At 45.2% G+C, this 23,410-nt stretch overlaps 1 protein-coding gene across 1 annotated transcript in view; it reads right to left on the reverse strand.

The window, feature by feature from the left end:
- Window positions 1–550: 550 nt before the first annotated feature.
- Window positions 551–23,410, reverse strand: part of epas1b (endothelial PAS domain protein 1b) — a 68,964-nt gene continuing 46,104 nt past the window's right edge. Inside the window, exons 7-16 of the mRNA XM_083922524.1 lie at window positions 21,392–21,498; window positions 18,722–18,869; window positions 17,601–17,797; window positions 16,078–16,304; window positions 15,640–15,753; window positions 14,092–14,618; window positions 13,625–13,721; window positions 12,050–12,143; window positions 11,776–11,949; window positions 551–9,973 (exon numbers count right to left, since the gene is read on the reverse strand). Of these exons, the coding sequence (XP_083778650.1) occupies window positions 9,822–9,973; window positions 11,776–11,949; window positions 12,050–12,143; window positions 13,625–13,721; window positions 14,092–14,618; window positions 15,640–15,753; window positions 16,078–16,304; window positions 17,601–17,797; window positions 18,722–18,869; window positions 21,392–21,498 (1,837 nt within the window). The 3' untranslated portion in view covers window positions 551–9,821. The remainder of the gene's footprint in view (window positions 9,974–11,775; window positions 11,950–12,049; window positions 12,144–13,624; window positions 13,722–14,091; window positions 14,619–15,639; window positions 15,754–16,077; window positions 16,305–17,600; window positions 17,798–18,721; window positions 18,870–21,391; window positions 21,499–23,410) is intronic.

The following is a 23,410-nucleotide window of genomic DNA, read 5'->3' on the forward strand; positions in this document are numbered from 1 at the left end:
TAGTGTGCAGCAGACTCACAGAGCTGCATCTCAAGTGGGCGTTAAAGACGTGTAAATATCTGGTTTGGACCTCATTACCAGGACAGCCACTGTGTTTTTCAAAGTGTCTCAGAATCAATTCATCTGGTGGAGTCAGGGTTTAATGACTTCACCATTGGCTTCACTTTTCAGACCCGGGAGATACGTCCATCTTTATCATACGATCTATACGATCCAATCAGGAACGAGTATTTTCGCCCCTTCCCAAAAGATCTCCAAACCAGAGTTCAGATGGATCTGCTGCGACCATGAGAATCAGTCCACCTGGAGGACTCAGGTTACAGGTAAACATGCCAGAATCATATTATCACGCATTAGTGTCATTATTGTAAACAAAGAAACCAATGAGCCGGAGTCTTTGGTGTGCAGAAGACTCATAAAGCTGCATCTCAAGTGGGTGTTAAAGACGTGTAAATATCTGGAGGAGTCAGGTGAGCGACCAATAAAGCACACATGAGGCCGATGAGGGAGGGTAAGATCAGTATGCTTTAATAGTAAGATATCAGTGCAGAAACACAAACTTCTCATCGGGTTATATTCCCCATAACAATGATAACAAATATATGATAATAATAAGATAAATATGAATTTTTAGCATATTAAAAAAAGGCAGAATCAGCAAATATAACTGCACTCTATGACATTGACAGAAGAAAAGAATACAAGTAGCTGAACATGGATCCCGTAAGGAAAAAACAAAACCCGGTTGTCACGCGACGCACAAGACGAGGTGCTGACATTGTCGTCGAAGAGGAAGTGCAATGGATGGGTGAATTCACTCCTTTTGTTTGGGGGAGAAACCCTTCAAGCAGCACAGTATGTGGGACACTAAGTCTGGTGAGAAGCCTTCTGGGGTTTAACTAGAGAGCTGAAGCCCCGCCCATTTTTGGGTTAGCATCTGCGCTACTAGCATTTGCTTTTTCTCTCAGAAAATTGTCTTTTATTCTGTCATTCTGAGGAGCTGACACCTGTTCCTCAGGGTTTTATTATAGAATCTGTATTTCTAATGCAACATTTAAGCAGTTAAATGTTCACATTTCTTGATTTTAGCGAAGATAAAACAGTGTTAGCATACAACGCTACACCTCCTCAGAAGCTGTGAGACTCACAGAGGGGTATTTCATAAATGCTGACACAATAACAGTTGTTTTATCTGGGTTAAAATTATTAAATTATGCTAAAAAACGTTTAAAGTGTCTGGACGGAGCCAGTGGAGCAGAAGCTAAAAGTGGGCGGGACTTCCTCTCTGCCTAGTATTCCTTTTTGTAAATGACTTCCATCTAGCCAACTCTTTTCACTTACATCGACGCAATTTAGTTCAAATTTCAGCAGCTGCTGAAAAAGTCTGTTTGAGGTGCACGTTTAACAACATTTAACCTAGTCCTAAAACCTCTTTGGTCTCGCTTGGATGGGGCGGTTTTATAACGTAAATCTGCTTTTCTGCAAACCTAATCCAACCAACTTTGGCTTCTGTAATCCAGAACACACTCAGGACTTTACTGCCCTTCAAAGCCTGAGTGCAGTAACTACGACATCACTGATAACATGGTTTCTGCACAATTGTGGGCCTTAAGTATGGAGGTTAGGATTAATTTGGATAAAAGAAACCATAATCCATCATCAACGTGCCAAATGTTCATTTGATGGGATAGTAAACAAACTGTAATGCCATTTCATATGGATTCAAATGTGTTGGGCGTACATTTTTCATAGTAACTGCACTTGGGCTTCGTAGGGCCGTGTAGATAGACGATCCTTTAAACAGGAACTGCTCAGTTTGCAGGCGCTCACATTGGATGGACTCACTCAACAATGATGAAAATGCCTCTCGTCTAAATTAATATAAGATATCAGAAGAGCCAGAAAGATGAGTTGTGTGTGAGGAGCTGAGAGATATGCGTGGGCGGGCAGGCCGAGCACGATGCATCTCTCTTTTTATGTGTCACTCAACTCGACATCCCTTCTTTTCATAACGGTTTCCCCTCTCAGGACAACATTAATCTCCAGTCGTGTTAAACCTTGCGTGGCTTCGCTGACTTGTCTACACTAATGATCATCTCTTTTACAACCTGGAGTTACTAAGTTTCCTTGTGGGAGTTATCTTTGAGTTTAAGTCTAAGGATTTATCGACTTAAAACTCAAAAAGATTTGGTTATCGCATCTAAAGAACTCCATTCCTGAGGTCTCAGCAATTAATGACCGAATAATGCGACTGGAACTGTAAGAACTAAAGGCCTGACGCCAGGAAATAAACGTTTTCAGGCCGTCGTCAGAGACAAAAAGTAACGCGCCATGTCCACGTACTTATTCCTGTGGAAAGTAGGTCCGGAGCAAAGAAGGGAATCAGGTGACGTAGTATAAGAGCACTAAAGTCTGCATAGGGTCCCAAAACAAAGGACTTCCACCCGGGGGTCTGGGGGTCCAGGAAGTACCAAGATAAACCAAAACCCTTTTTCTAATTTTGTCCTTTTTTGCCTAAACTTGCAGCGGTTCAGAAACATCGAGATTCAACACATCTGTCATCTGTAGAAACGTACATAGCCAAGGAACCGCTTTTTGTAAAACTCTGATTTTCAAAGCTTCTGTGCACATTGGTAAAACCCTGTGTTTGCAGCACGTTGGCAGGCAAATTAGGTTTGCAGAGTGACAGTCATGGACTCTAGCACAGGCCTGTTGGACACGGCTGTCCCCTCCGACCCTAGCAGGAGAACTTTTACCCCACAGTCAAATCTTTTTCTTTTTTTTTAACGGAACCAAAAAACCCACAAGCAGCTTCATCATCTCACAGACCGTCAGGCCGTTGGATGAGCTGGAGATCCACTCCCTGAAAAAGCTTTCGCAAATTTTGACCCGTCATCACCAGCGGAGCTACAAAAGGGACCTAAATTAACGTTTCAGGAGGAGGCTGTTGACTACTACTACCTGGGAGTTTATTATGAAAATCAGCCCAACTGTGACACTCTATCCCCCAGTGTACAACAAATGAAAGGCTTCTACTATGTTTCCACAGTAATAACAGGCTCTGCCAGCTGAACTGTTGAGGGTAGGGATCGACCCGTATGGATTTTTTAGGGCGATACCAATTTCAATCAGCCTCAGCCGGTGACTGATACGGACTGCTGACTTTCTTGAGCCGATATTTGGAGCCGATTCTACTTTTGCTCCCTCAGTTTACATCATAAAAATTACACAATGATGATAACGAATGTTACGAGTCTCAATTTTAAAAAAGGAGCATTTATTGAACTTAAAAAAGGCGTCTGCAGCAACACGGAGCCGCCTGTGGACGCCTGTCTGGGAATAATGACAGGGAAAAAGTATCGGCGCAGCAGCCCGTATCGGATACACCTGAAGAATACAAATATCAGCCGGCAGATGCATCGGTCTATCCCTAGTTGAGGTGTTAAGCTGTCATGTTGGGCTGTTATTATTCAGTAATAGACCCCCAGGGTGACAGGACGTCATCTACAGGCTGCAGGACACAAACTGTGCGCTTGAAGGGCAAACTGTACATGTTGAGACCACCACACATAAGGCACGTTACATGGATTCAGATGAACTTTAAAGAACATTTCAGCAGGACAGAAAACAAGAGAGTATCAAAATATAGTGTTACTGGATCCAAGAGATGTAATACAAGCTCTAAGAAGGACACGTACATGGTCTATGAAGCACCATTGCTTTTATATATGCAACTTGGAAACTATGTGATTAAACACGTGGCGACGTCGATTCTTTACAATATTTAAAATGCTACATATCTGAAAAGTAAAAGTGATATTCATCCTTAATCTGAACTCTTTTTTTCACCAAGAACAAAAACAGTACGGCCCAAACCGACAGATTCAATAGATGTTTCAGGGGTTTTAGGATATTTAAGGACAAAAACAATAATAATGCCACAACACAGAAACAGCACTGTGAGGGATCTGATAAGGACAAAGTACCAGAACACATAAACACTTAAAACACCATCTTCAACATTAGTCTTTTTTTAAATACGTAACGTGAACAAAGCTCCATAATTCAGACTCTGCAGTGGTCACCGCACGAAGACGATTGCCTCCGAAAATAGAGCGAGTTTAAGAAAAATACTTTGAGACGACAGGAAAGGAGAGAACAATGTGTTTTCACTGTTGACGGGACTACTGACGTCTATGTGGGTGAGAGTAAAAAGTTCATAGTAATAACATTCTGTATCAAAGCTGTGTGATCATCAGCAGCCGCGCTGTGCCGTGGAAAACTGGCCTTGTCCTGATCTTTAAAGAAAAACACATTAACTCCACTTTCAAGTCACTTGGCAGGCTGCTGTACTGCACTGGAACTAAGGCTTCTGCTGTGTGCACATGTATACACTGAACAGGTGAGGGATCATGCAGATGCTGCTGACTTTACACCGCCTGGTTTGTGAGGGTGGGGTGCAAAGACGGTGCAGGGGGGCGACCTCTGCTGCACTTCATCTAAAACAGACGCTTTAAAGCTTCACTTGAGCCGCGCTATTACAACTAAAGAGGCAAGGGCTGCTCAAGTAATGTGTTTGTGTCTCTGAGGAGCCAAAATAACAATCAAGCTACTCAGAAGTGGCCCTCTGATCAGCCCAGTCCTTAAGGCTGATGTAACACCCTTTCAAAATACTATTTCCTGTTCCAAACGCTCCGTCGGACGAAACAAACCACGGCCGAACCTTTGAACTTTTCTACAATCACTTCTTTTTCTCAATGAGACACTTTTCATCGATAGGAAAGAGCTCAAATGACAATTGCATCAAAATAAGAGGCATATTTAAGCGACTTTGGGTCTCTGAAAAGCGCTATATAAAATAAATGAATTATTATTATTATTATTATATTTGTGGAATATTGACATTTTATTTTTCTGTATCTCTATGTTTATGATCTACAGTAAATCCTGTGTAAAAATTAGACTTTTATTGATGTTTGATTGATGCACAAGGATGATTCAGAGTGAATTTACTTTAATAAAGACACCGTGCTGCACTTTGGTGCTGCGTCAAATACTTCACTCACTTTAAAGAGAGGAAAAAACATCCTTAGTCCCTCTCTCATGAGCACAGTTACGCCTCTAAGATAGGATATCATATCGTATACAGTACATGTTAACTTACTGTGTACTGTTGCACTGTTCTAATATATTCAGTTAAACAAATATCAACCTGTATGGAAAAGATAACCTTTATTGTGAAGGAACCTTTATTGTGTAGGGACCGGATGTAGGGGTTGAAAAGACGGTTGTTGTGTTAGTTGGGAACGGGCCAAGATGGCGAATAAAGTTGTTGTTGAGCCGCAGTAAAAGTTTGTATTCTTTTCGTTTAACAGTACAGAGCAAAAGTTTGGACACACCTTCTCATTTAAAGAGTTTCCTTTATTTTCAGGACTATGAAAGTCGTAGATGCACTCGGGGACGCTTTCTAAGTTTTCCCAATATTTCAGACTGACTGAACTAATGACGGCCGCTCGTTTTTCTTTACTTAGCTGCTTTTTTCTGCTATAATACAAATTCAGTCTATTCAGTGGGACCATCAGCTGTGGATCCACCTGACATCTGATGGTCCCAACCCCATTTATAAGGCAGGTAAACCCACTTATTAAAGCCTGTGAATGTTCTCATGTGTCCAGGTCGTCGTTATCCAATTTCAGTCCAAAGCAACTGGACTTGGTTCTTTGTCAGGAAGACGTTTCACCTCTCATCCAAGAGGCTTCATCAGTTCATGTACACATCTGACCAGGACCAGGACCAGGACCAAGACCAGCCTGGGACTGGACCAGGACCAGGACCAGGACCAGGCTGGGACTGATCCCACTAATAAAGCACGAAGTGGAAACCATTTCAGGGGATGACCTCTTGAGTGTGTGCGAAGCAGTGATCAGAGCTAAAGGTGGCTACTGTGAAGAACCTGGACTATCAGGCGTGTTTTCAGCTGTTTCACACTTTTTTGTTAAGTTCATATTTCCACATGTGTTCATTCATAGTTTTGACGCCTTCAGTGTGAATCTACAACGTCAAGAGTCATGAAAAGAAACTCACTGAATCAGAAGGTGTGTCCAAACCTTTGGTCTGCACTGTACGTATATGTGAAATATGAAGCTTGTTGCATGCGTTTCTTTGTCGTTTGTGACAGTTATCTGAAACAATACCTCGCATTGTTCACTACTTCCCTACACGTCATAGACAACACAATGAATCCAAAAAAGTAACTGACAGATTCATCTGTATTTAAAATAATTTAAATAACTTTTGGTTGCAGCCCGACAGCGTTACTCCTTTAAAATAAATATAAATGAATCAGGTGATGCAGAGCAGACCTGTGAAATTAAGTCGCATTTAAAACGCACTACCAAGCCCAAACAATGACGTGCAGTGTTACACGACTCAAAGTTTCTAAAGTGTTCAATTCAATTCAATTCAGTTTTATTTATAGTGCCAAATCATAACAAAAGTTATCTCAGGACACTTTACAGAGTAGGTAAAGACCACACTCTATGACTTATTTATGATTTACAGAGACCCAACAATTCCCCCGTTAAAGCATCAAGTATTCAGCCCCATAGTGAGTGTTAGATTAATGTCTTTACTCTCGCGTTAACAAACTAAGTGAGCAGTTTTCCCTTCCTGTGTCGGACTGACAGCTGAGCAAAAGCCATTCATGAGTGAGCATTTGTTGTCACGCGCCGTTGTTTTGAACGCTGAGTAATGCTAGCCAGTTAGCTCGCCTGACAACGAAGTTAGCTTAACGCTGCACACTACATGCGGCCGGGTGTCTTTTGAGAATACACAGCCTCTAGCGTATGTCGGTCCCGTCCTCACTGCATTATTTCTGCACAGGAAACCAAACAGTAGCTTGTGAAGATTTGACTGTTAGCTTTGACGGAGCGTGTCTAAACAATCTTCATAAAACCAATGACATAGTAGAACAATCATTTAGTGTAAAAACTAAATTGTCTGCACATGACAAAGGTCATTAGTCAGGAAACCCTGAACACTTCAGTCTAAAAGGTAAAACATGAACAGTGAAAGTTGCAGCAGCAGCAGCAGAGGTGCCCCCCGAACCCCCTTTCTATCCTCACCTGGTCGCAAAAGTGTGTGTAAAACTACATCTAATCACATTTGGGGCGCGTGTTAGAAACCAGTCAGTGCATGTGAATAAGGCGAGCTCCGTTGTCGGCTATAAGCTCAATGAAGTAATTGCACGATAAGAGAAAAACACCCTGTAATCACACGAGCTACTTGACCCTGACCGACGAAAGAGTCGAGCGTGAGAGAGACACGATTCGATAAATCACACACAGGTTCAAGAAGAGAACTTAACAATATTCAACTTACAGTAGAGTACATGTATTGCAATATATGTTTATTAGTGTGTCTGGGAGTTAAGACACACACACAAAGAAAAGGGTCTGGTGTAAGGACATTAAAACATAACTGAGGAGGAACAAAAGCAGTAAAGTATCCCGAAGGTTCGGGTGAAATAACTTTGGGAGATCTGCTAAAAAAGCTCAAATGTCTCAGTTCAATGACAGAAGAAAGACTACAGTTATAATAAGTAAATAACAGTATAATGCATATGTCGTCAAAGTTGACCCGAACAGAAGTGATGCTACGGTGAACCAGCTTTTTGTTGTGAGACCGTAGATGGGGGATGCTACGGGGACTCGGAGGGGTGGATTCAGGCAGGGTGACTATACGAGCGTGTCCGTGCGTGAATGTGGAACAGGCCGGAGCACAGCTGACGTCCGACTCTGCTTATCGATTCTCAGCTTTTCTCTTGATAATTGAATAAAACTGTGTGTAACTGTTTCACCTTTAGGATAGAGCCGGCGTGAGCGCCAACACCGAAAAGTTTCTGTCCGATCTGGACTCGAACCGCCTTGGGCCTGAGTCCTGATTACAAACCTACATTTCCATTGTTTATTTTAAAAAATCTGTGCATGTGAGTTTAATGTTTATATCCAGAAGACGTTGACGGAGGATGCTAAAGGGAGAAAAGGTGAGAGGCGCCGAGCAAGACACCGCCGGACAAGAATCTGGGACTGTTGGACAAGTGATATTAGCTGGTTAGTTTAGTTGGTCACCTTCAAGCCCCACCCACAGAGACTTCCTGGTTGATCCAATCAGGAAGCTCCGTCAGCGTCAGTTCTCTGAGTGTCCACTAGGGGCAGGTTTCATAACAGAGCAGTTTCTCATTGAGCCCCATGTTAAACAGGCCGTTTACACAGCATCATTAAACCTGTTTAAGGACAAAAGAACATTCTAGTCTGTGTGTTTAGCTCACATCTCCATGACAACACTGAGGGGGAGGGGCTAGTTTTTATTCGATTGGAGGTTAAAATTTATGAATAATTAGGGGCGTGGCCTCTTGAGTGACAGCTAGCCTCTGGCCCTCACTTCTCCTCGGAGGTAAATGTCAGCCAGATGGACGTATGTCCCTCCCCCCAGCGTCACATACATACATGCCCTTTTTTTTAAAGAGGAAAAGAGGCGGAGTCTAAGTCTGACAAGATGGAGACTCCTGTAGGCGAGGATGATTGGATCAAGTTGAGAGAACGGACCCCGACGGAGACGCTACGTGCATTTTTTATACGGTCTGTGGTTTTGTTGATTTGTTAGCAAAGTTTCCGACTCGTTAGTTTTTGATCGCAAGGAATGTAATTATAACAAATGCACATGAACAACAGCGGTGTAGAAGTGAATTAAACTATGCAGTGCTGCTTTAAACATGATGAAGAAAAAGAAAACGCACATCTCTTTAAGACTTTCCATTACGATGAACAGAAATATTCTCTATGTCGTGTAAAAGATTGATTTTTTTATGTGATCTCGGAGCTATAACTTTTTTTTGTGCTGAGGAATCGATAAGCAGAATCAAACAGTTGTTGTGGATTTTAAAACGACCACAGTTCTGAAGCAGTTCATTAAATACCCAGCTCTCGCTTGGGGTTTCGACTGGGACTTGGGAAGAAGTGGGCTAGGTCTAATTGCTGGTCCAATACAAAGTGAAACAGTGTCTAGGTAGTTTAACACTTCTCCTCTGAGCTGAATGCGTCAGCTGTCGAAGAGAAGTCTGGGAACTGAGCTGCACAGAGTTCATGTCAGAGCGTCGGCCTGTGACGGAGACCGGGGCCTGCGTGAGACACAGGTTGTTGGTTTGAATCCCATGCCCATATGTAACCTGGCCGTGGATTCACCACCTTGCTGAGCCTTAGCAGGAAGCAGCTGCTGGCTGTTGATGTTTGGGCAGAGCTGGCATTTAAGGCAGGTCGTGTGTTTGTTTGAATGCCCCCGCGCCACTAATATAACCTTTAACGCTAACGGCCCGAGTTCAGCCGGCGTTTGTGAACACAAACCAGGTGACCAGCGGTAAATCCTGGTGTCAAGACTTTTGGAGCGTTGCATCTTTTTTACTCTGTTAGTTAATTGTGTTGACCTTATTTCACCACGTGACCCGTGTGTTGTGTATGTGTGGGTCTCAATGCAGCGTTTGTACACTCAGAGAGAAAGGGGGGCAAGTGGCTTGACCCGGATACCTCAGCTCGTTTAGATGGTACAGAACTATAAAAACAAGGGGACAGGGAACAGAGTGTGGGGCTGAGCCATATAGGCTAAATAAGGCAGGATGTGGTTATGAATACCGTTCCTTATAGGTAGCTTAGCCTCCGGGCTCTCAGAAGGCCCAGAGGTACGAGGGGAAAGAAAGGCTTAAGTCTCGGGCTGCAGGTTGAGGCTTAGGGCTGTCTGGGTCTGTGGTGGATTTTGGATCTGGGTCTCTAGGTGGCCTGGTCCAGGGCACTCAACAGGTCACAGCCCTGGAGGAGGTGCAGGCTGCCCTGCAGCGGGACGTTGACCTCGCAGTCATAACGGGTCAACTCCGGCAGACAGGAGGACTCGAAGGAATGGCCCAGCAGACGACTAGCAATACCTGGAGAAGGAGGAAATAGAAATGATTCAATACGAGCAATAGGGAGGCTTCGGGCCGCGAGGGTCGGGGTTTTTCCCTCCACGGGCACGGCACTGTGTTGAATATCAGTTTAACCTTTTTTTTTAAAATGACTCCCGTTCCCCGAAAAAGATCTCAACATTAACTCCCACTCCCGTTTATCTAGTAATGTGTTCTGTTAGCCTAGCTCACGGGCGGTGGTGCTAATGCTGCTAATTAAGCAAACGTCAGCCAGATGGACGCATCTCCCTCCCCCCAACGTCACATACATGCCCTTTTTTGGTCAGAGCAAATGAGGCGAAACAAGATGCCGGCTCCCGTAGGTGAGGACGACTGGATCAAGTTGAGAGAACGGACCTGATGGAGACGCTACGTCTGTTTTTAAACAGTCTATGATCTTAAGTAGGAATAATCAAGTAAAACAGTTCTTTATTAAGAAAACAAGAATTAAAGTTAACTTGCTTTGGAAACAGATATAAATACAGTTAATGGCAGTACCATTGTTAAGAGTAAAAAAACAACTTTGGCGGCTCAATTACAGACTAAAATATAATAGGACATTTTCTTTGCAGTGTAATAAGAAATAAATGCTCTCGTCAAAACCGCCAGACTGACAAAAACAGTCATTTTACCTCACGCCACACAGGAGTTGCCGGTCTCTCGCTGCCTCTATCGGTATATTAGTTTGTTAAAATACTGAAGTTACACAATAAATCAAACAAACAAACAACAGTAGACCAGTGACTCCTGTGCTCTGTGAAGTTAAAATTATTTGTCAATGGAGTCTGTTGGCTTTGAAGAGGGCAATAAAACGGCTTCAGTTACCCGTCAGAAAAAGTGGTAAAGCTGTGAAAATATTCTTAATATTTCCAGGTCCACAGCAGTACATGTCTAGTATCACACTGAGTATGGAAAAGGGCAGTGGCGTGCACAGACTTTTTGAAGGGCAGGGGCGAAAAAGGGCACATGTTGCCTGTCCTCGCCACTGAGGAGGGCACTTGAGCACACGTTTTGGCTCCTATAGGGCACTGTAACACACGTTATGGCTCCTAGAGGACACTTTAGCACATATTTCTGCTCCTAGAGAGCACTTTAGCACACGTTTTGGCTCCTAGAGGACACTTTAGCACATGTTTTGGCTCCTAGAGGGCACTTTAGCACATGTTTTGGTTCCTAGAGGACACTTTAACACACGTTTTGGCTCTTAGAGGGCACTTTAGCACACGTTTTGGCTCCTAGAGGACACTTTAGCACATGTTTTGGCTCCTATAGGGCACTTGAGAACAGGTTTTGGCTCCTATAGGGCACTGTAACACACGTTATGGCTCCTAGAGGACACTTTAGCACATATTTCTGCTCCTAGAGAGCACTTTAGCACACGTTTTGGCTCCTAGAGGACACTTTAGCACATGTTTTGGCTCCTAGAGGGCACTTTAGCCCATGTTTTGGTTCCTAGAGGACACTTTAACACACGTTTTGGCTCTTAGAGGGCACTTTAGCACACGTTTTGGTTCCTAGAGGACACTTTAACACACGTTTTGGCTCCTAGAGGACACTTTAACACACGTTTTGGCTCCTAGAGGACACTTTAGCACATGTTTTGGCTCCTAGGGGGCACCTTAGCACATGTTTTGGCTCCTAGGGGGCACTTCAGCACACATTTTTTCAACATTTAGGCCACGCGTGGGGGCGACCCCCCGGTGCACACCAGTGGTCATACAACCACACTTCAAGACCTCCAGACTCCCTGTAACACTGTAAGCCGTGAAGTCAGGTCAGCTCACCCTCAGTCTTGTTAGAAGGCAGCATGTTATACTGTGTGTAGCTGCAGCTCTTTTGGGGGAAGGGTCTCTCGTTTGCACCTCCTGTCCCGTTCCCTGGGTACTGAGACTTCCTGTGTTGGTGCAGAGAGCTGAGGCGTGAAGACATGCTGCCTGGGATCATCCTCCTCCCCATCTCTGACGCCGAGACAGACAAGGAGATTACAGGTACAGTTAGTATAGGGCTGCACACAGACAGACAGGCAGACAGACAGACAGACAGACAGGGAGCTCGTACCTGCCAGTGACCCGGCGCTGAGGGAGCGATCCATGGCGCCGCAGCTGTCCCCCCTCATCCTCTTCCACAGCATTTCGGACGGTGGGCTTTCACCCTGAAGGGAAGAGTTGATTCACAATTCATTCAAGGCACAAAACTTTGTCAAAGTGCAGATTATTAAAAACATTTATTATACCAAGAGACACATGTGATCCAGGAACAACCGTAAAACTCCCAGTGTGAAGCAGAAAGCCCCGACCTCAGTGCTCTGGTAACGAGTGACACACCCAGTGTGGTAAATACGTGGGCAGGTGTGTTACTTACTGGTCTGGCTCAGTAGAACGGTTCTTATCAACCTCCTCCTCCTCCACCGTCAGCCATTCACGCTTCCTGGGAATCGCCACTGTAGCTGTCTCGTTGAGTTTTAAGCTCTTTTATCAAGTTGCAGTGATAAAATGTAATTTTAGGCTTCGTGTCGAGGGCTTTTACACCGCCTCGCTGAATTCAAAAGGTCCAAAATACCCCCAAACTCCTCCGGTCTTCAGGTTTACTCCAGCGCTCAGTTTGCATGCTCCACACCTGTTGAACGAGCTCCCTGAACACCTGAGGCGTGCACAGACTGTCAGCTCTTTTAGATCCGGCCACAGGTTCAACGGTACTTGTACTTATGCGGCTTTCTAGTCTTCTGACTACTCAAGGCGCTTTCACAGTGTTTGTCACATTCACCCGTTCACTCAGACATTCACACAGATGACAGTGGACATCTACAGACCATCTAATCTGACCATTCAACCAACATTTACACACCCATGTGCAGCACGGGGAGCAATTCAGGGTTCAGTGTCTTGCCCAAGGACACTTCGACATGTGGACCGGGGGAGGTGGGGATCGCACCGCTGATCCCTTGAATGGAGGACGACCCACTGATCCACAACCCAACACACAGGTAATCTTAACCTTCTAATCCTAACTCCTTTATGTGCTTTTTAAAAATGGTTTTATTGTTTTAGTGACTTTGTTTTAATATTCATGCATCCGTCTTCCTGCCTATACGATCATTTTTGATTTGTTTATTTTATTGCCCTGTGTTGTATGATTATTTTTCTTTCTTTTTGCAATGTTATTCTTTTGTTTTGTCCTATTTTTTCCATAAAGCACTATGCATTTCTTCTTATACACATGTGGCTATATAAATACAATTATTGTGAAAGGTAAGTATTGAATCTGTGCTGTTGATCATGTGGAGGACATTAAAGAGTTTGCCGACCTGGTCCACGCTGCGGATCGGTGCGACTCCTTTGTGCCGTAAAGCGAGTCATCATTTGGCGAGGGTTCGTACCCGTTGGTAGAGTTACATGTCTGTTGTGTGTTGTTTGTTCTCGAGCATACTTACAGTCTTACTTACATTATATTATATTATATGATTATGTTTTATTAATTAGCTGCTTATTCTAAAACAAGCTGAAGTAACATTAAATATGAGTCTCTAACAGACAGTTAGTCTGGATGATATTATTTTTGAATGGTGAGGGACATTTTTTAACTGAAAGCTCCCATATAAATAAATATAAATGCATGTTCATGAGAGACACTCACCACAGCCATCTGAGTGAAGGAGCGCTTGATGCTGTTGGCCATGGCCACTCTGGCTGGACTCATGTCTCTGTAGGCTCGGACGAAATTCTCCATGGACCTACACACACACACACACGCACACACACACAGACAGACACAGACACACACACACACACACAGACACAGACACAGACAGACACAGACAGACACAGACAAACACACACACAAGCACGCACGCACGCACACACACACGCACGCACACACACACACACACACACACGCACACACACAGACACACACACAAACAGACACACACACACAGATTAAAGTTGAGTCTTAGTTCTATGGATACACATCATATCTATCGTGTTTTCTCCAGATTCCAAAAAATGATCTCGTTATCACAGGAAAACATAGGAAATGTTTGTAAAATGTACGTAATGTATGACCCTTTGGGGCTTCCGTACTGCACTGTGTTGTTGCATCACCTCTGTTTCTGCATGAGCTGCGGCCCGCTCTGTTGGCAGGCGGGGCGCTCCTCTCCGGACAGAGAGTCCATCAGGCAGGACTTGGTGGCTCGCTGTTGTTGTTGTTGGTAGGTCAACAGAGGGTCTGGCGGCCAATGCAGATTTTGCCGGCCCCCCATGGAGGACAGAGGGTTGCCGGCTGGAGTCTGGTACAGAGGATTCTGCATGTGCCCCACCATGTAAGACCCAGCACTGTGGTCCACGTTGCCCTGGTTGGAGCCTCTCTTCTCCCTCTGAACCCAGGACGCAGTGGGCTGGCGTTGGTAGTGTCCTTGGGGCTGAGGAGGGGAGGACAGGGGCTGGAAGAGGCTGGCGATGTTGCTGAAGCTCTGGTGTGTTTTGGTCAGGCTGCATTTGCTCCCCATGGATCCAGGCGGACCACCCTCCAGGGACTCGGACTCTGGGATGATGGGGTTCAGCTGGAAGTCCTCGCCGTCCATGGGGATGTAAGGAGCCAACGTCTCCAGGTCCAAATCGCTCAAGTCCCTCTGGGAAAGTGAGAGATGACAGGGTTTGTTATAAAAAAGCAGGTTTTATAGCTGGTGCACGATGTTTTCTGCGTAGTCACGTAGTTAGTGAGCAGCTGGGTACGTTCTTAAAAACTCATTTAGACTTGAATTAGTGCCTCGCAATCAGGCTGTTAGGTCGTGACGTAACACCCTTTCAAAATACGATGTCCGGGTATTTTTCACACACCGCAGTGCCGTGTTCCCCTGATGTTTGAACAGATCTGGGTTTAAAAAAACTACGCAATTGTCATTTAACCTCTTTCTTATCAATGAAAAAGACGTCTCACTGACCAAGGAGGTGATCCTGATTGTTCATGTTCGGCCGTTGTTGTATGTTTTGTTTCAACAGAGCGTTTGGACCCGGAAATCTTATTTTGAAAGGGTGTTACGTCAGACTGAACAGCCGGGTTGTACGTTGTAGTCATATATGTAGTGAAGACTTTGAAGGGATTAAGTAAAAAGGTGTATTCTCTGGTGAAATGCGGACGATTCACACACATCTCCAGATCTAAACAATCGGCACAGTTTCAAGATCAATTTCCGACCAAACGTCTCTCCTTTTGTTCCTGAGTTACGGCCTGAAGCCGACCTTTGACCTTTAGGATATCATCCCTTTTTAAACTGTACTTCGTGAGGTCACAGTGACCGCAGTTCGTCTTTGAGTCCAAGGGGAAGTTTGTGCCACATTTGAAGAAAATCCCTCCTGAGAATTTGCTCGCTCCTCAAAATATCACTCAAACCCATTCATCCATTATCAAATAATAATAATGTGCAGGTCTATGAACCACATGAGGATTTGGATTCCAGAGACTCCGATGGTTTCATTATTTTGGCTGTGCACTGAAGCTTGGTGATAACGTCGAGAGGGGAACTACATCACATCCCAAAAAGGAAGCGAGACGAGGAAAGTTTTCCGTCAGATTGCGTAAACGAGAGCTCATAAATCAAATGAATGGCCAAGTTCTCTGGACGTGAGCGTGTGTTCACAGGAAACACACACCTCGGTGTTTGCAGGACCGTTGTCGTCCTCTGTGTCCAGAGCAAACAGCTTCTCCGTCAGCTCCACCTTCAGGTCGCTCTCCACCGAGCTGTAGTAATCACCTGGGCTGCTGGGCTGCAGGGGCGAGAGAGGGAGGGAGAGAGGGAGGGAGGGAGAGAGGGAGGGAGGGATCAGAGAGGAACAATATGACGAGCACACAAAAACAAGGGTCACACACGTACGAGAACGTTTAAAAGAGAAAGTGAAAGACAGAAAACAAAGAGCGAGAGATGAGTTTCGACAAAGGCCCTATTCACTGTTCCCCGTCCGCCCCCGCTGTTCTCACACACACTGGGTCACGTCGACCCCCCCGGGCCTCGCTGAACACAGAGAGAACAAACACAAACGCGTACTAACTAATGACTCTTCTCAGTTTAACACCCTCAGTCCCGTCCTCACCGTGGAGCAGCTGCTCAGGCTCGGAGTGGCGCTGCCCGGTGGCGGATTCTGCTGCTGCACAGTGAAAGTACCCGCCATGGCCGCCATGTCCCTCGGAACTGATGCCGGAGGGGCGGGTTTGTGGCTCTCACCGGCCCAGGACGGCGGTCCTGGAGGGGGCATGGATGCGGTAGACACCTGGGTGTATCCTGCAGGCTGCGGGGGCTCCTCGAACGGCCTCGGGCGGTCTGCAACCAAGACGCAGACGCTTGAGTCAGATGTAAAGAATGAGCAGGAGACGAGGCCAGTTTGTGTGTGGGTCAACGACTAATAAAGCTTTTAAAAAGATATTTTAATAAAGTTTATTCTATTAGAAATCATATGTTTTAAGTCGGAACAATGCGTCTAAACAAGGCCTTTTTGTAAAACTACATTTCAAAGTGCTTAAAGTCATTTTTTGACTGTGTTTTCAACCTCACCACCCAAAAAACGTCAGGTGGAGAAATATCCCTATATTCCTTCTGTTTATTGTAAGTGACATTTGAGGCAGGTAAACCTCGGTGTGTCGACAGCGCCGGACACATGACACATGATTATTCTGTGGTTGAGTTTTGGATTAATAATAATCTAAGATAATTGGATTCTATTGGCCTGGAATTCCATATTTGTATGATCCAAATTTGAATTAAAAGACAGAAAAACTGTTTTACAAATATCAAAATAAATCTATGTGTCATGATCTGGTTCTGTCAGTACCCTCCTCTCTTCCGTTCTGTGTGTGTTTGTCTCCCTGTCTGTGTTTCCCTGCATGTTTCTCTCCCTCGTCTCTGTGTAGGTCCGGTAGGCGTTCCCCCCAAGCTGCAGCCTGTTACGCTGATTACCCTAACACCTTAAACACCTGAAGCTGACAGGCATGCAGCGCCGGACCGTAGTCGACCCTGTATTGGTAAAACTATTCACCCTGGACTGGCATCCCCTTTCTCGTTGTGGTTTTCACGCTCCCTGTCGTAAGTTTACTAATCGTGTTTGTTTTCTCCGTAGTTTCCCGTGTTCCCATCCGTCTCCTGATCTTCCGTTGTCTTCCTGTTCCTGTTATTCCCGTGTTCCTTTAGTTAGTCTTTGTATTTGTATCTCTGTAGTGTTTTTGCGTTTGTCCGTTTATTGTATTAAACGTTTTATTTGTAACTTTACTTTTTGTCCGTGTCTGCATTGGGTCCACCCTTTGTGCTATCCCTGTACCGTTCCTGACACTATGACATTAGCTTTGTACTGTTTAAACAATATTTGACCCGGTTGCACCACCTGAATATTCAGTTGTACCACCTGAAGACAGCATAAAAAAATTACAGGATATGATGTATGTAACTGCAAATGTTAATAAAACACAAGCTTAAAGTAACATAGTAAATATACTTGTATATATATATATATATATATATATATATACATATACTTACTCCATGTACCAGTTAACCAGCATAAACACGGCTTGAACTGACTACAGACACTATGTTAAAAACACACGGGAGGAGTTTGATACAGACCGAAGTCCAGAGCGACGATTGTGTCTCCAGGTGTCGGGGCCAGCTGAGCGAGGTCCTCCGGCTCCTCTTTGAGTTTGGGGAAGAGGGCATCTCCTCCTCCCGGCTCTCCGGCGGCGAAGAAGCCGTTCATGTGGCCGGGCTTGAACAGAGACTCCGTCTGCTTCAAGGAGAAAACCATCGACTGCTCCTCGATGTCACTGCAGGAGTGGAGACGGAGAGGAGAGGGGGTTTGGCATGAGCCTGACAGTGTTTAAAGGGAGGTTTCCATTTCTTTTTCATGCTTTTGCTATAATAAAGCAGGTGGAGGTGCTCTATAAATACTGTGGAAACGCTCACGCCCCAGAGATGCACACAGGCCGAATTCAGAAACTGAACCTTTAAACGAGCCGTCGGGACTTCCTGTATGGTTGTGATGTCACAACTATAATATATACCTATATATATATATAGAGAGAGAGAGAGTCCCTACACAGAAAACAAAGCACCAACAGCGTAGTTAGTGAACCCAGAGTTTATTAAAAGAGTGTTTTAAAGACTTACCTACTGGCCCCTGTACCAGCTCCTCTCATAGTAAAGTCCATTACAGTGGATTATCAAAGGAAGGAGCCCATTGCTGCTTTGTTGTGTGTGTAGGGACTCTTCTCATGCTGCTGCAGAGGTTTGCTGTTATTTTCAGCATTATTAGTGGTTACAAAGGACCTTTAAATGCTTTAACCGAATTGCCCCGAGCTAATCCCTGTTAGCCACGTCTCGCTGTTAGCGACTCTTCTGGATTTCTCCGTTAATAGCTGTTACACAAAATGGATGGCTTATTTGATGAGTGTATTTGCCGAAAATGACCTTTAACACTCGGTGTGAGGCAAAAACTTCACACGACAGCTATGCACCGCGTGTGTCCGATGCAAGTTATCCGCGCCGCCATGTTCTATTTTCATGACACACCAAAAATGAAAGTGACAGAACCTCTGCTTTAAAGTGTGTTAAGATGTTCTCGTAGAAACCAAGGTCAGGGTTAACAAGACAAGACAAGGATGAACCTAAAAAATGGAGCAGGTGCCCTTTAAGAAGCCTAAACATCTAAAACAAATGACAGACACAATGATGTCGTCGGCAGCGCTCACCTGAGGACGTAGTTGATGCACACGATGCACTGCGGCTGCGAGTTGCGGCTGTTGTAAATAACAGAGCCCTGGGTTTCCAACCAGACGTAGCCTCCGTTCTTAGCCAGCATGCGATACTGACCGCTCACTGCCTGACCCTTGGAACACACTGCAGAGAGACAACAGAAGGGACGAGGTGTGTGTTATGAGACAGATACATGTGCTGGATCCTGCGTGCTTTAGATGTCTTTGGTTCTTTAAACGTGTGATTCTTCTTTAAACATCCGTAAATTTATTTGGTGAAATCGACCGAACAGCAGAAAGTTGCTGGATGTTTGACTTTTCTGAGAGCGAGATGTTCTGGCTGCGGTCCAAAGTTCAGCACTGGCGTGGGAAAGGAGCAAAGCTGCGGTCAGAGAGAGGGGGAGTGTGTGTGTGTGTGTGTGTGTGTGTGTGTGTGTGTGTGTGTGTGGGTGTGTGTGTGTGTGATTTGAGGAAGCTCAGGGCAACGTTACATGTAGCAGAGAGCGCTGTTAGCATGTGCTGATCAACAGGCTGGTCACGTTGGGCGTGAGAGCGCCGGCTGCGTGTGTGTGTGTGTGTGTGTGTGTGTGTGCGTGTGTGTGACATAGAGATAGAGACCCTTTTATCTCAGCAGATTTCAGCTGACAAAGGGCTGCAGACACACAGATGATCAAGACCAGAGGTAGAGGAACACACACACACGCGCACACACACACACACACACACACACACACACACACACACACACACACACACACACACACACACACTATTACAGGTGTAGTTTTAAGGATCTAAATTAGCACTTTTTCTTGGGTACTGTCACTGCTGCTCAGAGCTTCTAATGATAAAGTGCTGTCAGTGGAGAGAGAAGCCATGACACTTCAGAGCCTTGTGCAACAGTCATTAACACACACACACACACACACAAACACATGCACACACACACACACACACACACACACACACACAGTGCCATTATACTGTATGTAATAGGAGCCACCTGGTGTCCTGTCCACTGTGTTTGTGGCAGCAGATGTGTAAAACCTCATCAGCCTGTGCTTAATTTAATAAAGACAAGACATCTTAATACCACGCCCCTGCTCTGTACACAGACACACACACACACACACACACACACACACACACACACACACACACACACACACACACACACACACACACACACACACACACACACACACACACACACACACACACACACACACACACACACACACACACACACACACACACACACACACACACACACACACACACACACACACACACACACACACACACACACACACACACGGACACGGACACAGACACACACACACACACACACAGTTGTACGCCTCCTCAAAACAGTGAAATAGCAGTTTTCATCCAAACTGTCCGGACTTGCATTATATATGAAGTGAAGACTTTGAAGGAATTTAATAAAAAAGGTGATTTTTCCGTCTCCCCTTCTGCTCCTGACTGAAGAAACATTACGACGTCCCGGTGAAGTCGACCTCCTTCAGATAAAACATCATCGCTTCAGCATTTTTATCTTCTCACAACATTTGTGTGAAACGTTTGTGCAGGAATTCTCCAGTTTGGGCCAAAAGGCCACATGTTTGAAGCTCTTTTCTAAAGTCTCTGCTTTGATTGTTAGAAGAAACACGTTCATGGATCCACCCGAGCATTCTTAGCATTAGCATGATATTATTGCCTGTTATGGTCTTGACTACAGCCCCACTCCTGACACTGAAATCCCGTGCGGAGTCACTTCCTTATACTTTTAAGTGGATCTCGGAGCGGAGCTGCCAGTGTAGTTGAGTGTTTTGTATCGGGTCAGTGTGAGATCGGACTTTTATGTGAAAATGGAAGAATTGAAGTCGTTTTCTCATATGAACTCAGTGTCTGACGAAGCAGGTGCGGACCACAGACTGTATAACACAGACGGACGTAGCTACCGTGACGTCACCCATGGTTTGTTGCTGTTTTGAAAGAACGGGAAACTGCATTTTGGCCGTCGCCATCTTGGGTTTTTGTTTTTTTTCTATGCTGGCAGGTTAGCCTGGAGCTCTGGTTGCTGCAGCGACACAGAGCCGGTTGAATTTTTCTTTTGACATTTTCCATTAAATTTCCAGCTAACACTAGCTAGGAAACGTTAGCATTATTAGCAAGGTGCAATGACTTCTAGCCTCGTGTGTTTTACTCTCAGATCAGTTTGGTAACGAGCGACAGAGAAAATGTGGAGAAGTTTGACCAGCGACCGAATCAATCAGCGTTGGTTTAGAGGTGGATTGAAGTGAAACCAGAAGAGACTGTTGAGTGTAAACAACATGGAGGCTTCCACAGATGAGATGTCAGCTGGGATCGGTTCCAGCCCCCCGCGACACCGACAAGAGGCTGAAGATGAATGAGTGAATGATAGAAAGATCACATCACCACGCCCACTCACTCACTGTGAATACAGAAACTAAAGTCTGTTCAATGTCCGGATCAACTGACTCTCACATACGGCTCCTCTGGGTCACGGTCAGGTTTGCAGTGCGTGTGTGAAAGGAGCGCAGGTTTCTGCTAATCTGACGGACGGACACACGTCCAGATCACAGAGTTAAGCGTCAGAGGAGCACGGTGAACATGCTTGATGTGAGTTGTGTGTGTGCTTACAGTTGTGGTGGCTCTTGGTGACGTTGTCCGAGTCCAGGGCGTGGTAGAAGTCGTAGACTGAGCGACCCAGCAGATCATCAGGAGTGTAACCCATCAACTCTGTGACCCTGTAACACACACACACACGCACACACACACACGGTCGCACACACACACACGGTCACACACACACACACACACACACACACACGCACACACACACACATGCAATTTAAAAAAAATGCACAGCACATTTCTTAAGTTGAACTTTTCTTCTGTCACGCAGAGCTCAAAAGACAAATCCTTGAACTTCTGCACTTCAAAAGGCTTCACACACGATTAGGAAATCGGGCGGAGAGGTGAGTCCTCCAAAAATAAGAAGGGCTCACATTCTCCGTCTGCGTGAACTCCCCGTGCTTCTGGGAACAGCTAATCTCTTTCCATCACTCTCATCACGAGGTTACTGATAACGAGGATTTTGTTGCAACTATACCTTTTATGACTTTTATTTCTCTGCAGCTCTTCTATTCTGATAACCAGGTACTTCTTAACATCTGCAGACACTGAGTGAGCTTTCGGCCGTGTTCACACACTCGCAGACGTGAATTCACTCTCAAAAGGAGCGTCTCTTCCCAACACGCTGCGCTGCGAGAACATCATCCAAAAACAACAACAACAGGAAGTGACCCCAGAACATAAAGTTTTATAGGAGGCCGGAGAGTAAACCAGGACAAAGGGCACACTAGTAAATCATGTTTAGGCTGGAATTTGTTTTCATGCGAGTCGGTCAGGAAAGAAGTCGCACAACTCCATCCGGAGTCCGTACATGGAGGGTGTGTGCGACTGTGGGCGACTGTGGGCGACTGTGTGCGACTGTGGGCGACTGTGGGCGACTGTGGGCGACTGTGGGCGACTGTGTGCGACTGCGGGCTGTGAACATGAAAACAAAACATGACGCAACTTTTGTAACTAACTATAATCTGTTTAATTGCAGATTGAAAAAACATCTTTTTAAGAAATCTGTGTATTTTCTTTTTCACCACTGACAACTGGCTCCTTTGAGTTGAAAGGAGCCAGTTGAGGTGGTTCAGGATCATCTGGTAAGGATGAACCCTGGGCGCCTCCCTAGGGAGGTGTTCCAGGCACGTCCAGCTGGGAGGAGGCCTCGGGGAAGACCCAGGACCAGGTGGAGAGATTAGATCTCCACACTGGCCTGGGAACGCCTCAGGATCCCCCAGTTAGAGCTGGTTAATGTGGCCCGGGAAAGGGAAGTTTGGGGTCCCCTGCTGGAGCTGCTGACCCTGAGACCCGACCACGGATAAGAGGATGAAGATGAGATGAGATGAGATGAGATGAGATGAGACCACTGACTACTGTTAAACCTGGAACATGTTAAAATGAATGTGAGCTGCTGAATCATCATACACCGTGTTGATGCTGCATGTTCGCAGAGTTCAGACGGACACATTATTGAATAGAGTTACAACATAAACATAACGACTGATATTGAATATGTGTGAGTGATAACAGTGTTAATGCACCGCAGCCTCTCTGATAAATATGTCCCACTTATCTCCATCAGGACATTCCCCGAGAAGAAATCCTGGAATTCTTGAAGACGAACGATCTGTGGATGATGGTGTGTGTGTGTGTGTGTGTGTGTGTGTGTGTTTGACTTGAAAGAGGCGCGGGCCTCCTCAGATTACACAACACTGTCAGATAAAAGCTGTCAGATTGTGCTGCAGCGACGCCAACCAAGAACCACTTCCATCAGGGCCGGAGTGTTGTGACCGATGAAAACTTTGGGATCAACGAAAGCTCGTAAGCTTCAGTACGGACGTGAAATGGAAGCAGCAGCGGTTTATTTAGTTTAAAAACCTGCAGACAAAGAAAAGACACGAGGGTACAGAAAAGGATCTGTGAGCGGGAAAACGTTTATCGTGAGGGAGCCTTTCTGTACAAATGCAGTTCTTTTTTTTTTATTTAAAGATGATTTTTTTTGGCAGTTCGAGCCTTTTATTATAACGGACAGACAGGAAA

This window comes from Echiichthys vipera, assembly GCF_963691815.1.
Source record: "Echiichthys vipera genome assembly, chromosome: 11".
Taxonomy (NCBI): Eukaryota; Metazoa; Chordata; class Actinopteri; order Perciformes; family Trachinidae; genus Echiichthys; species Echiichthys vipera.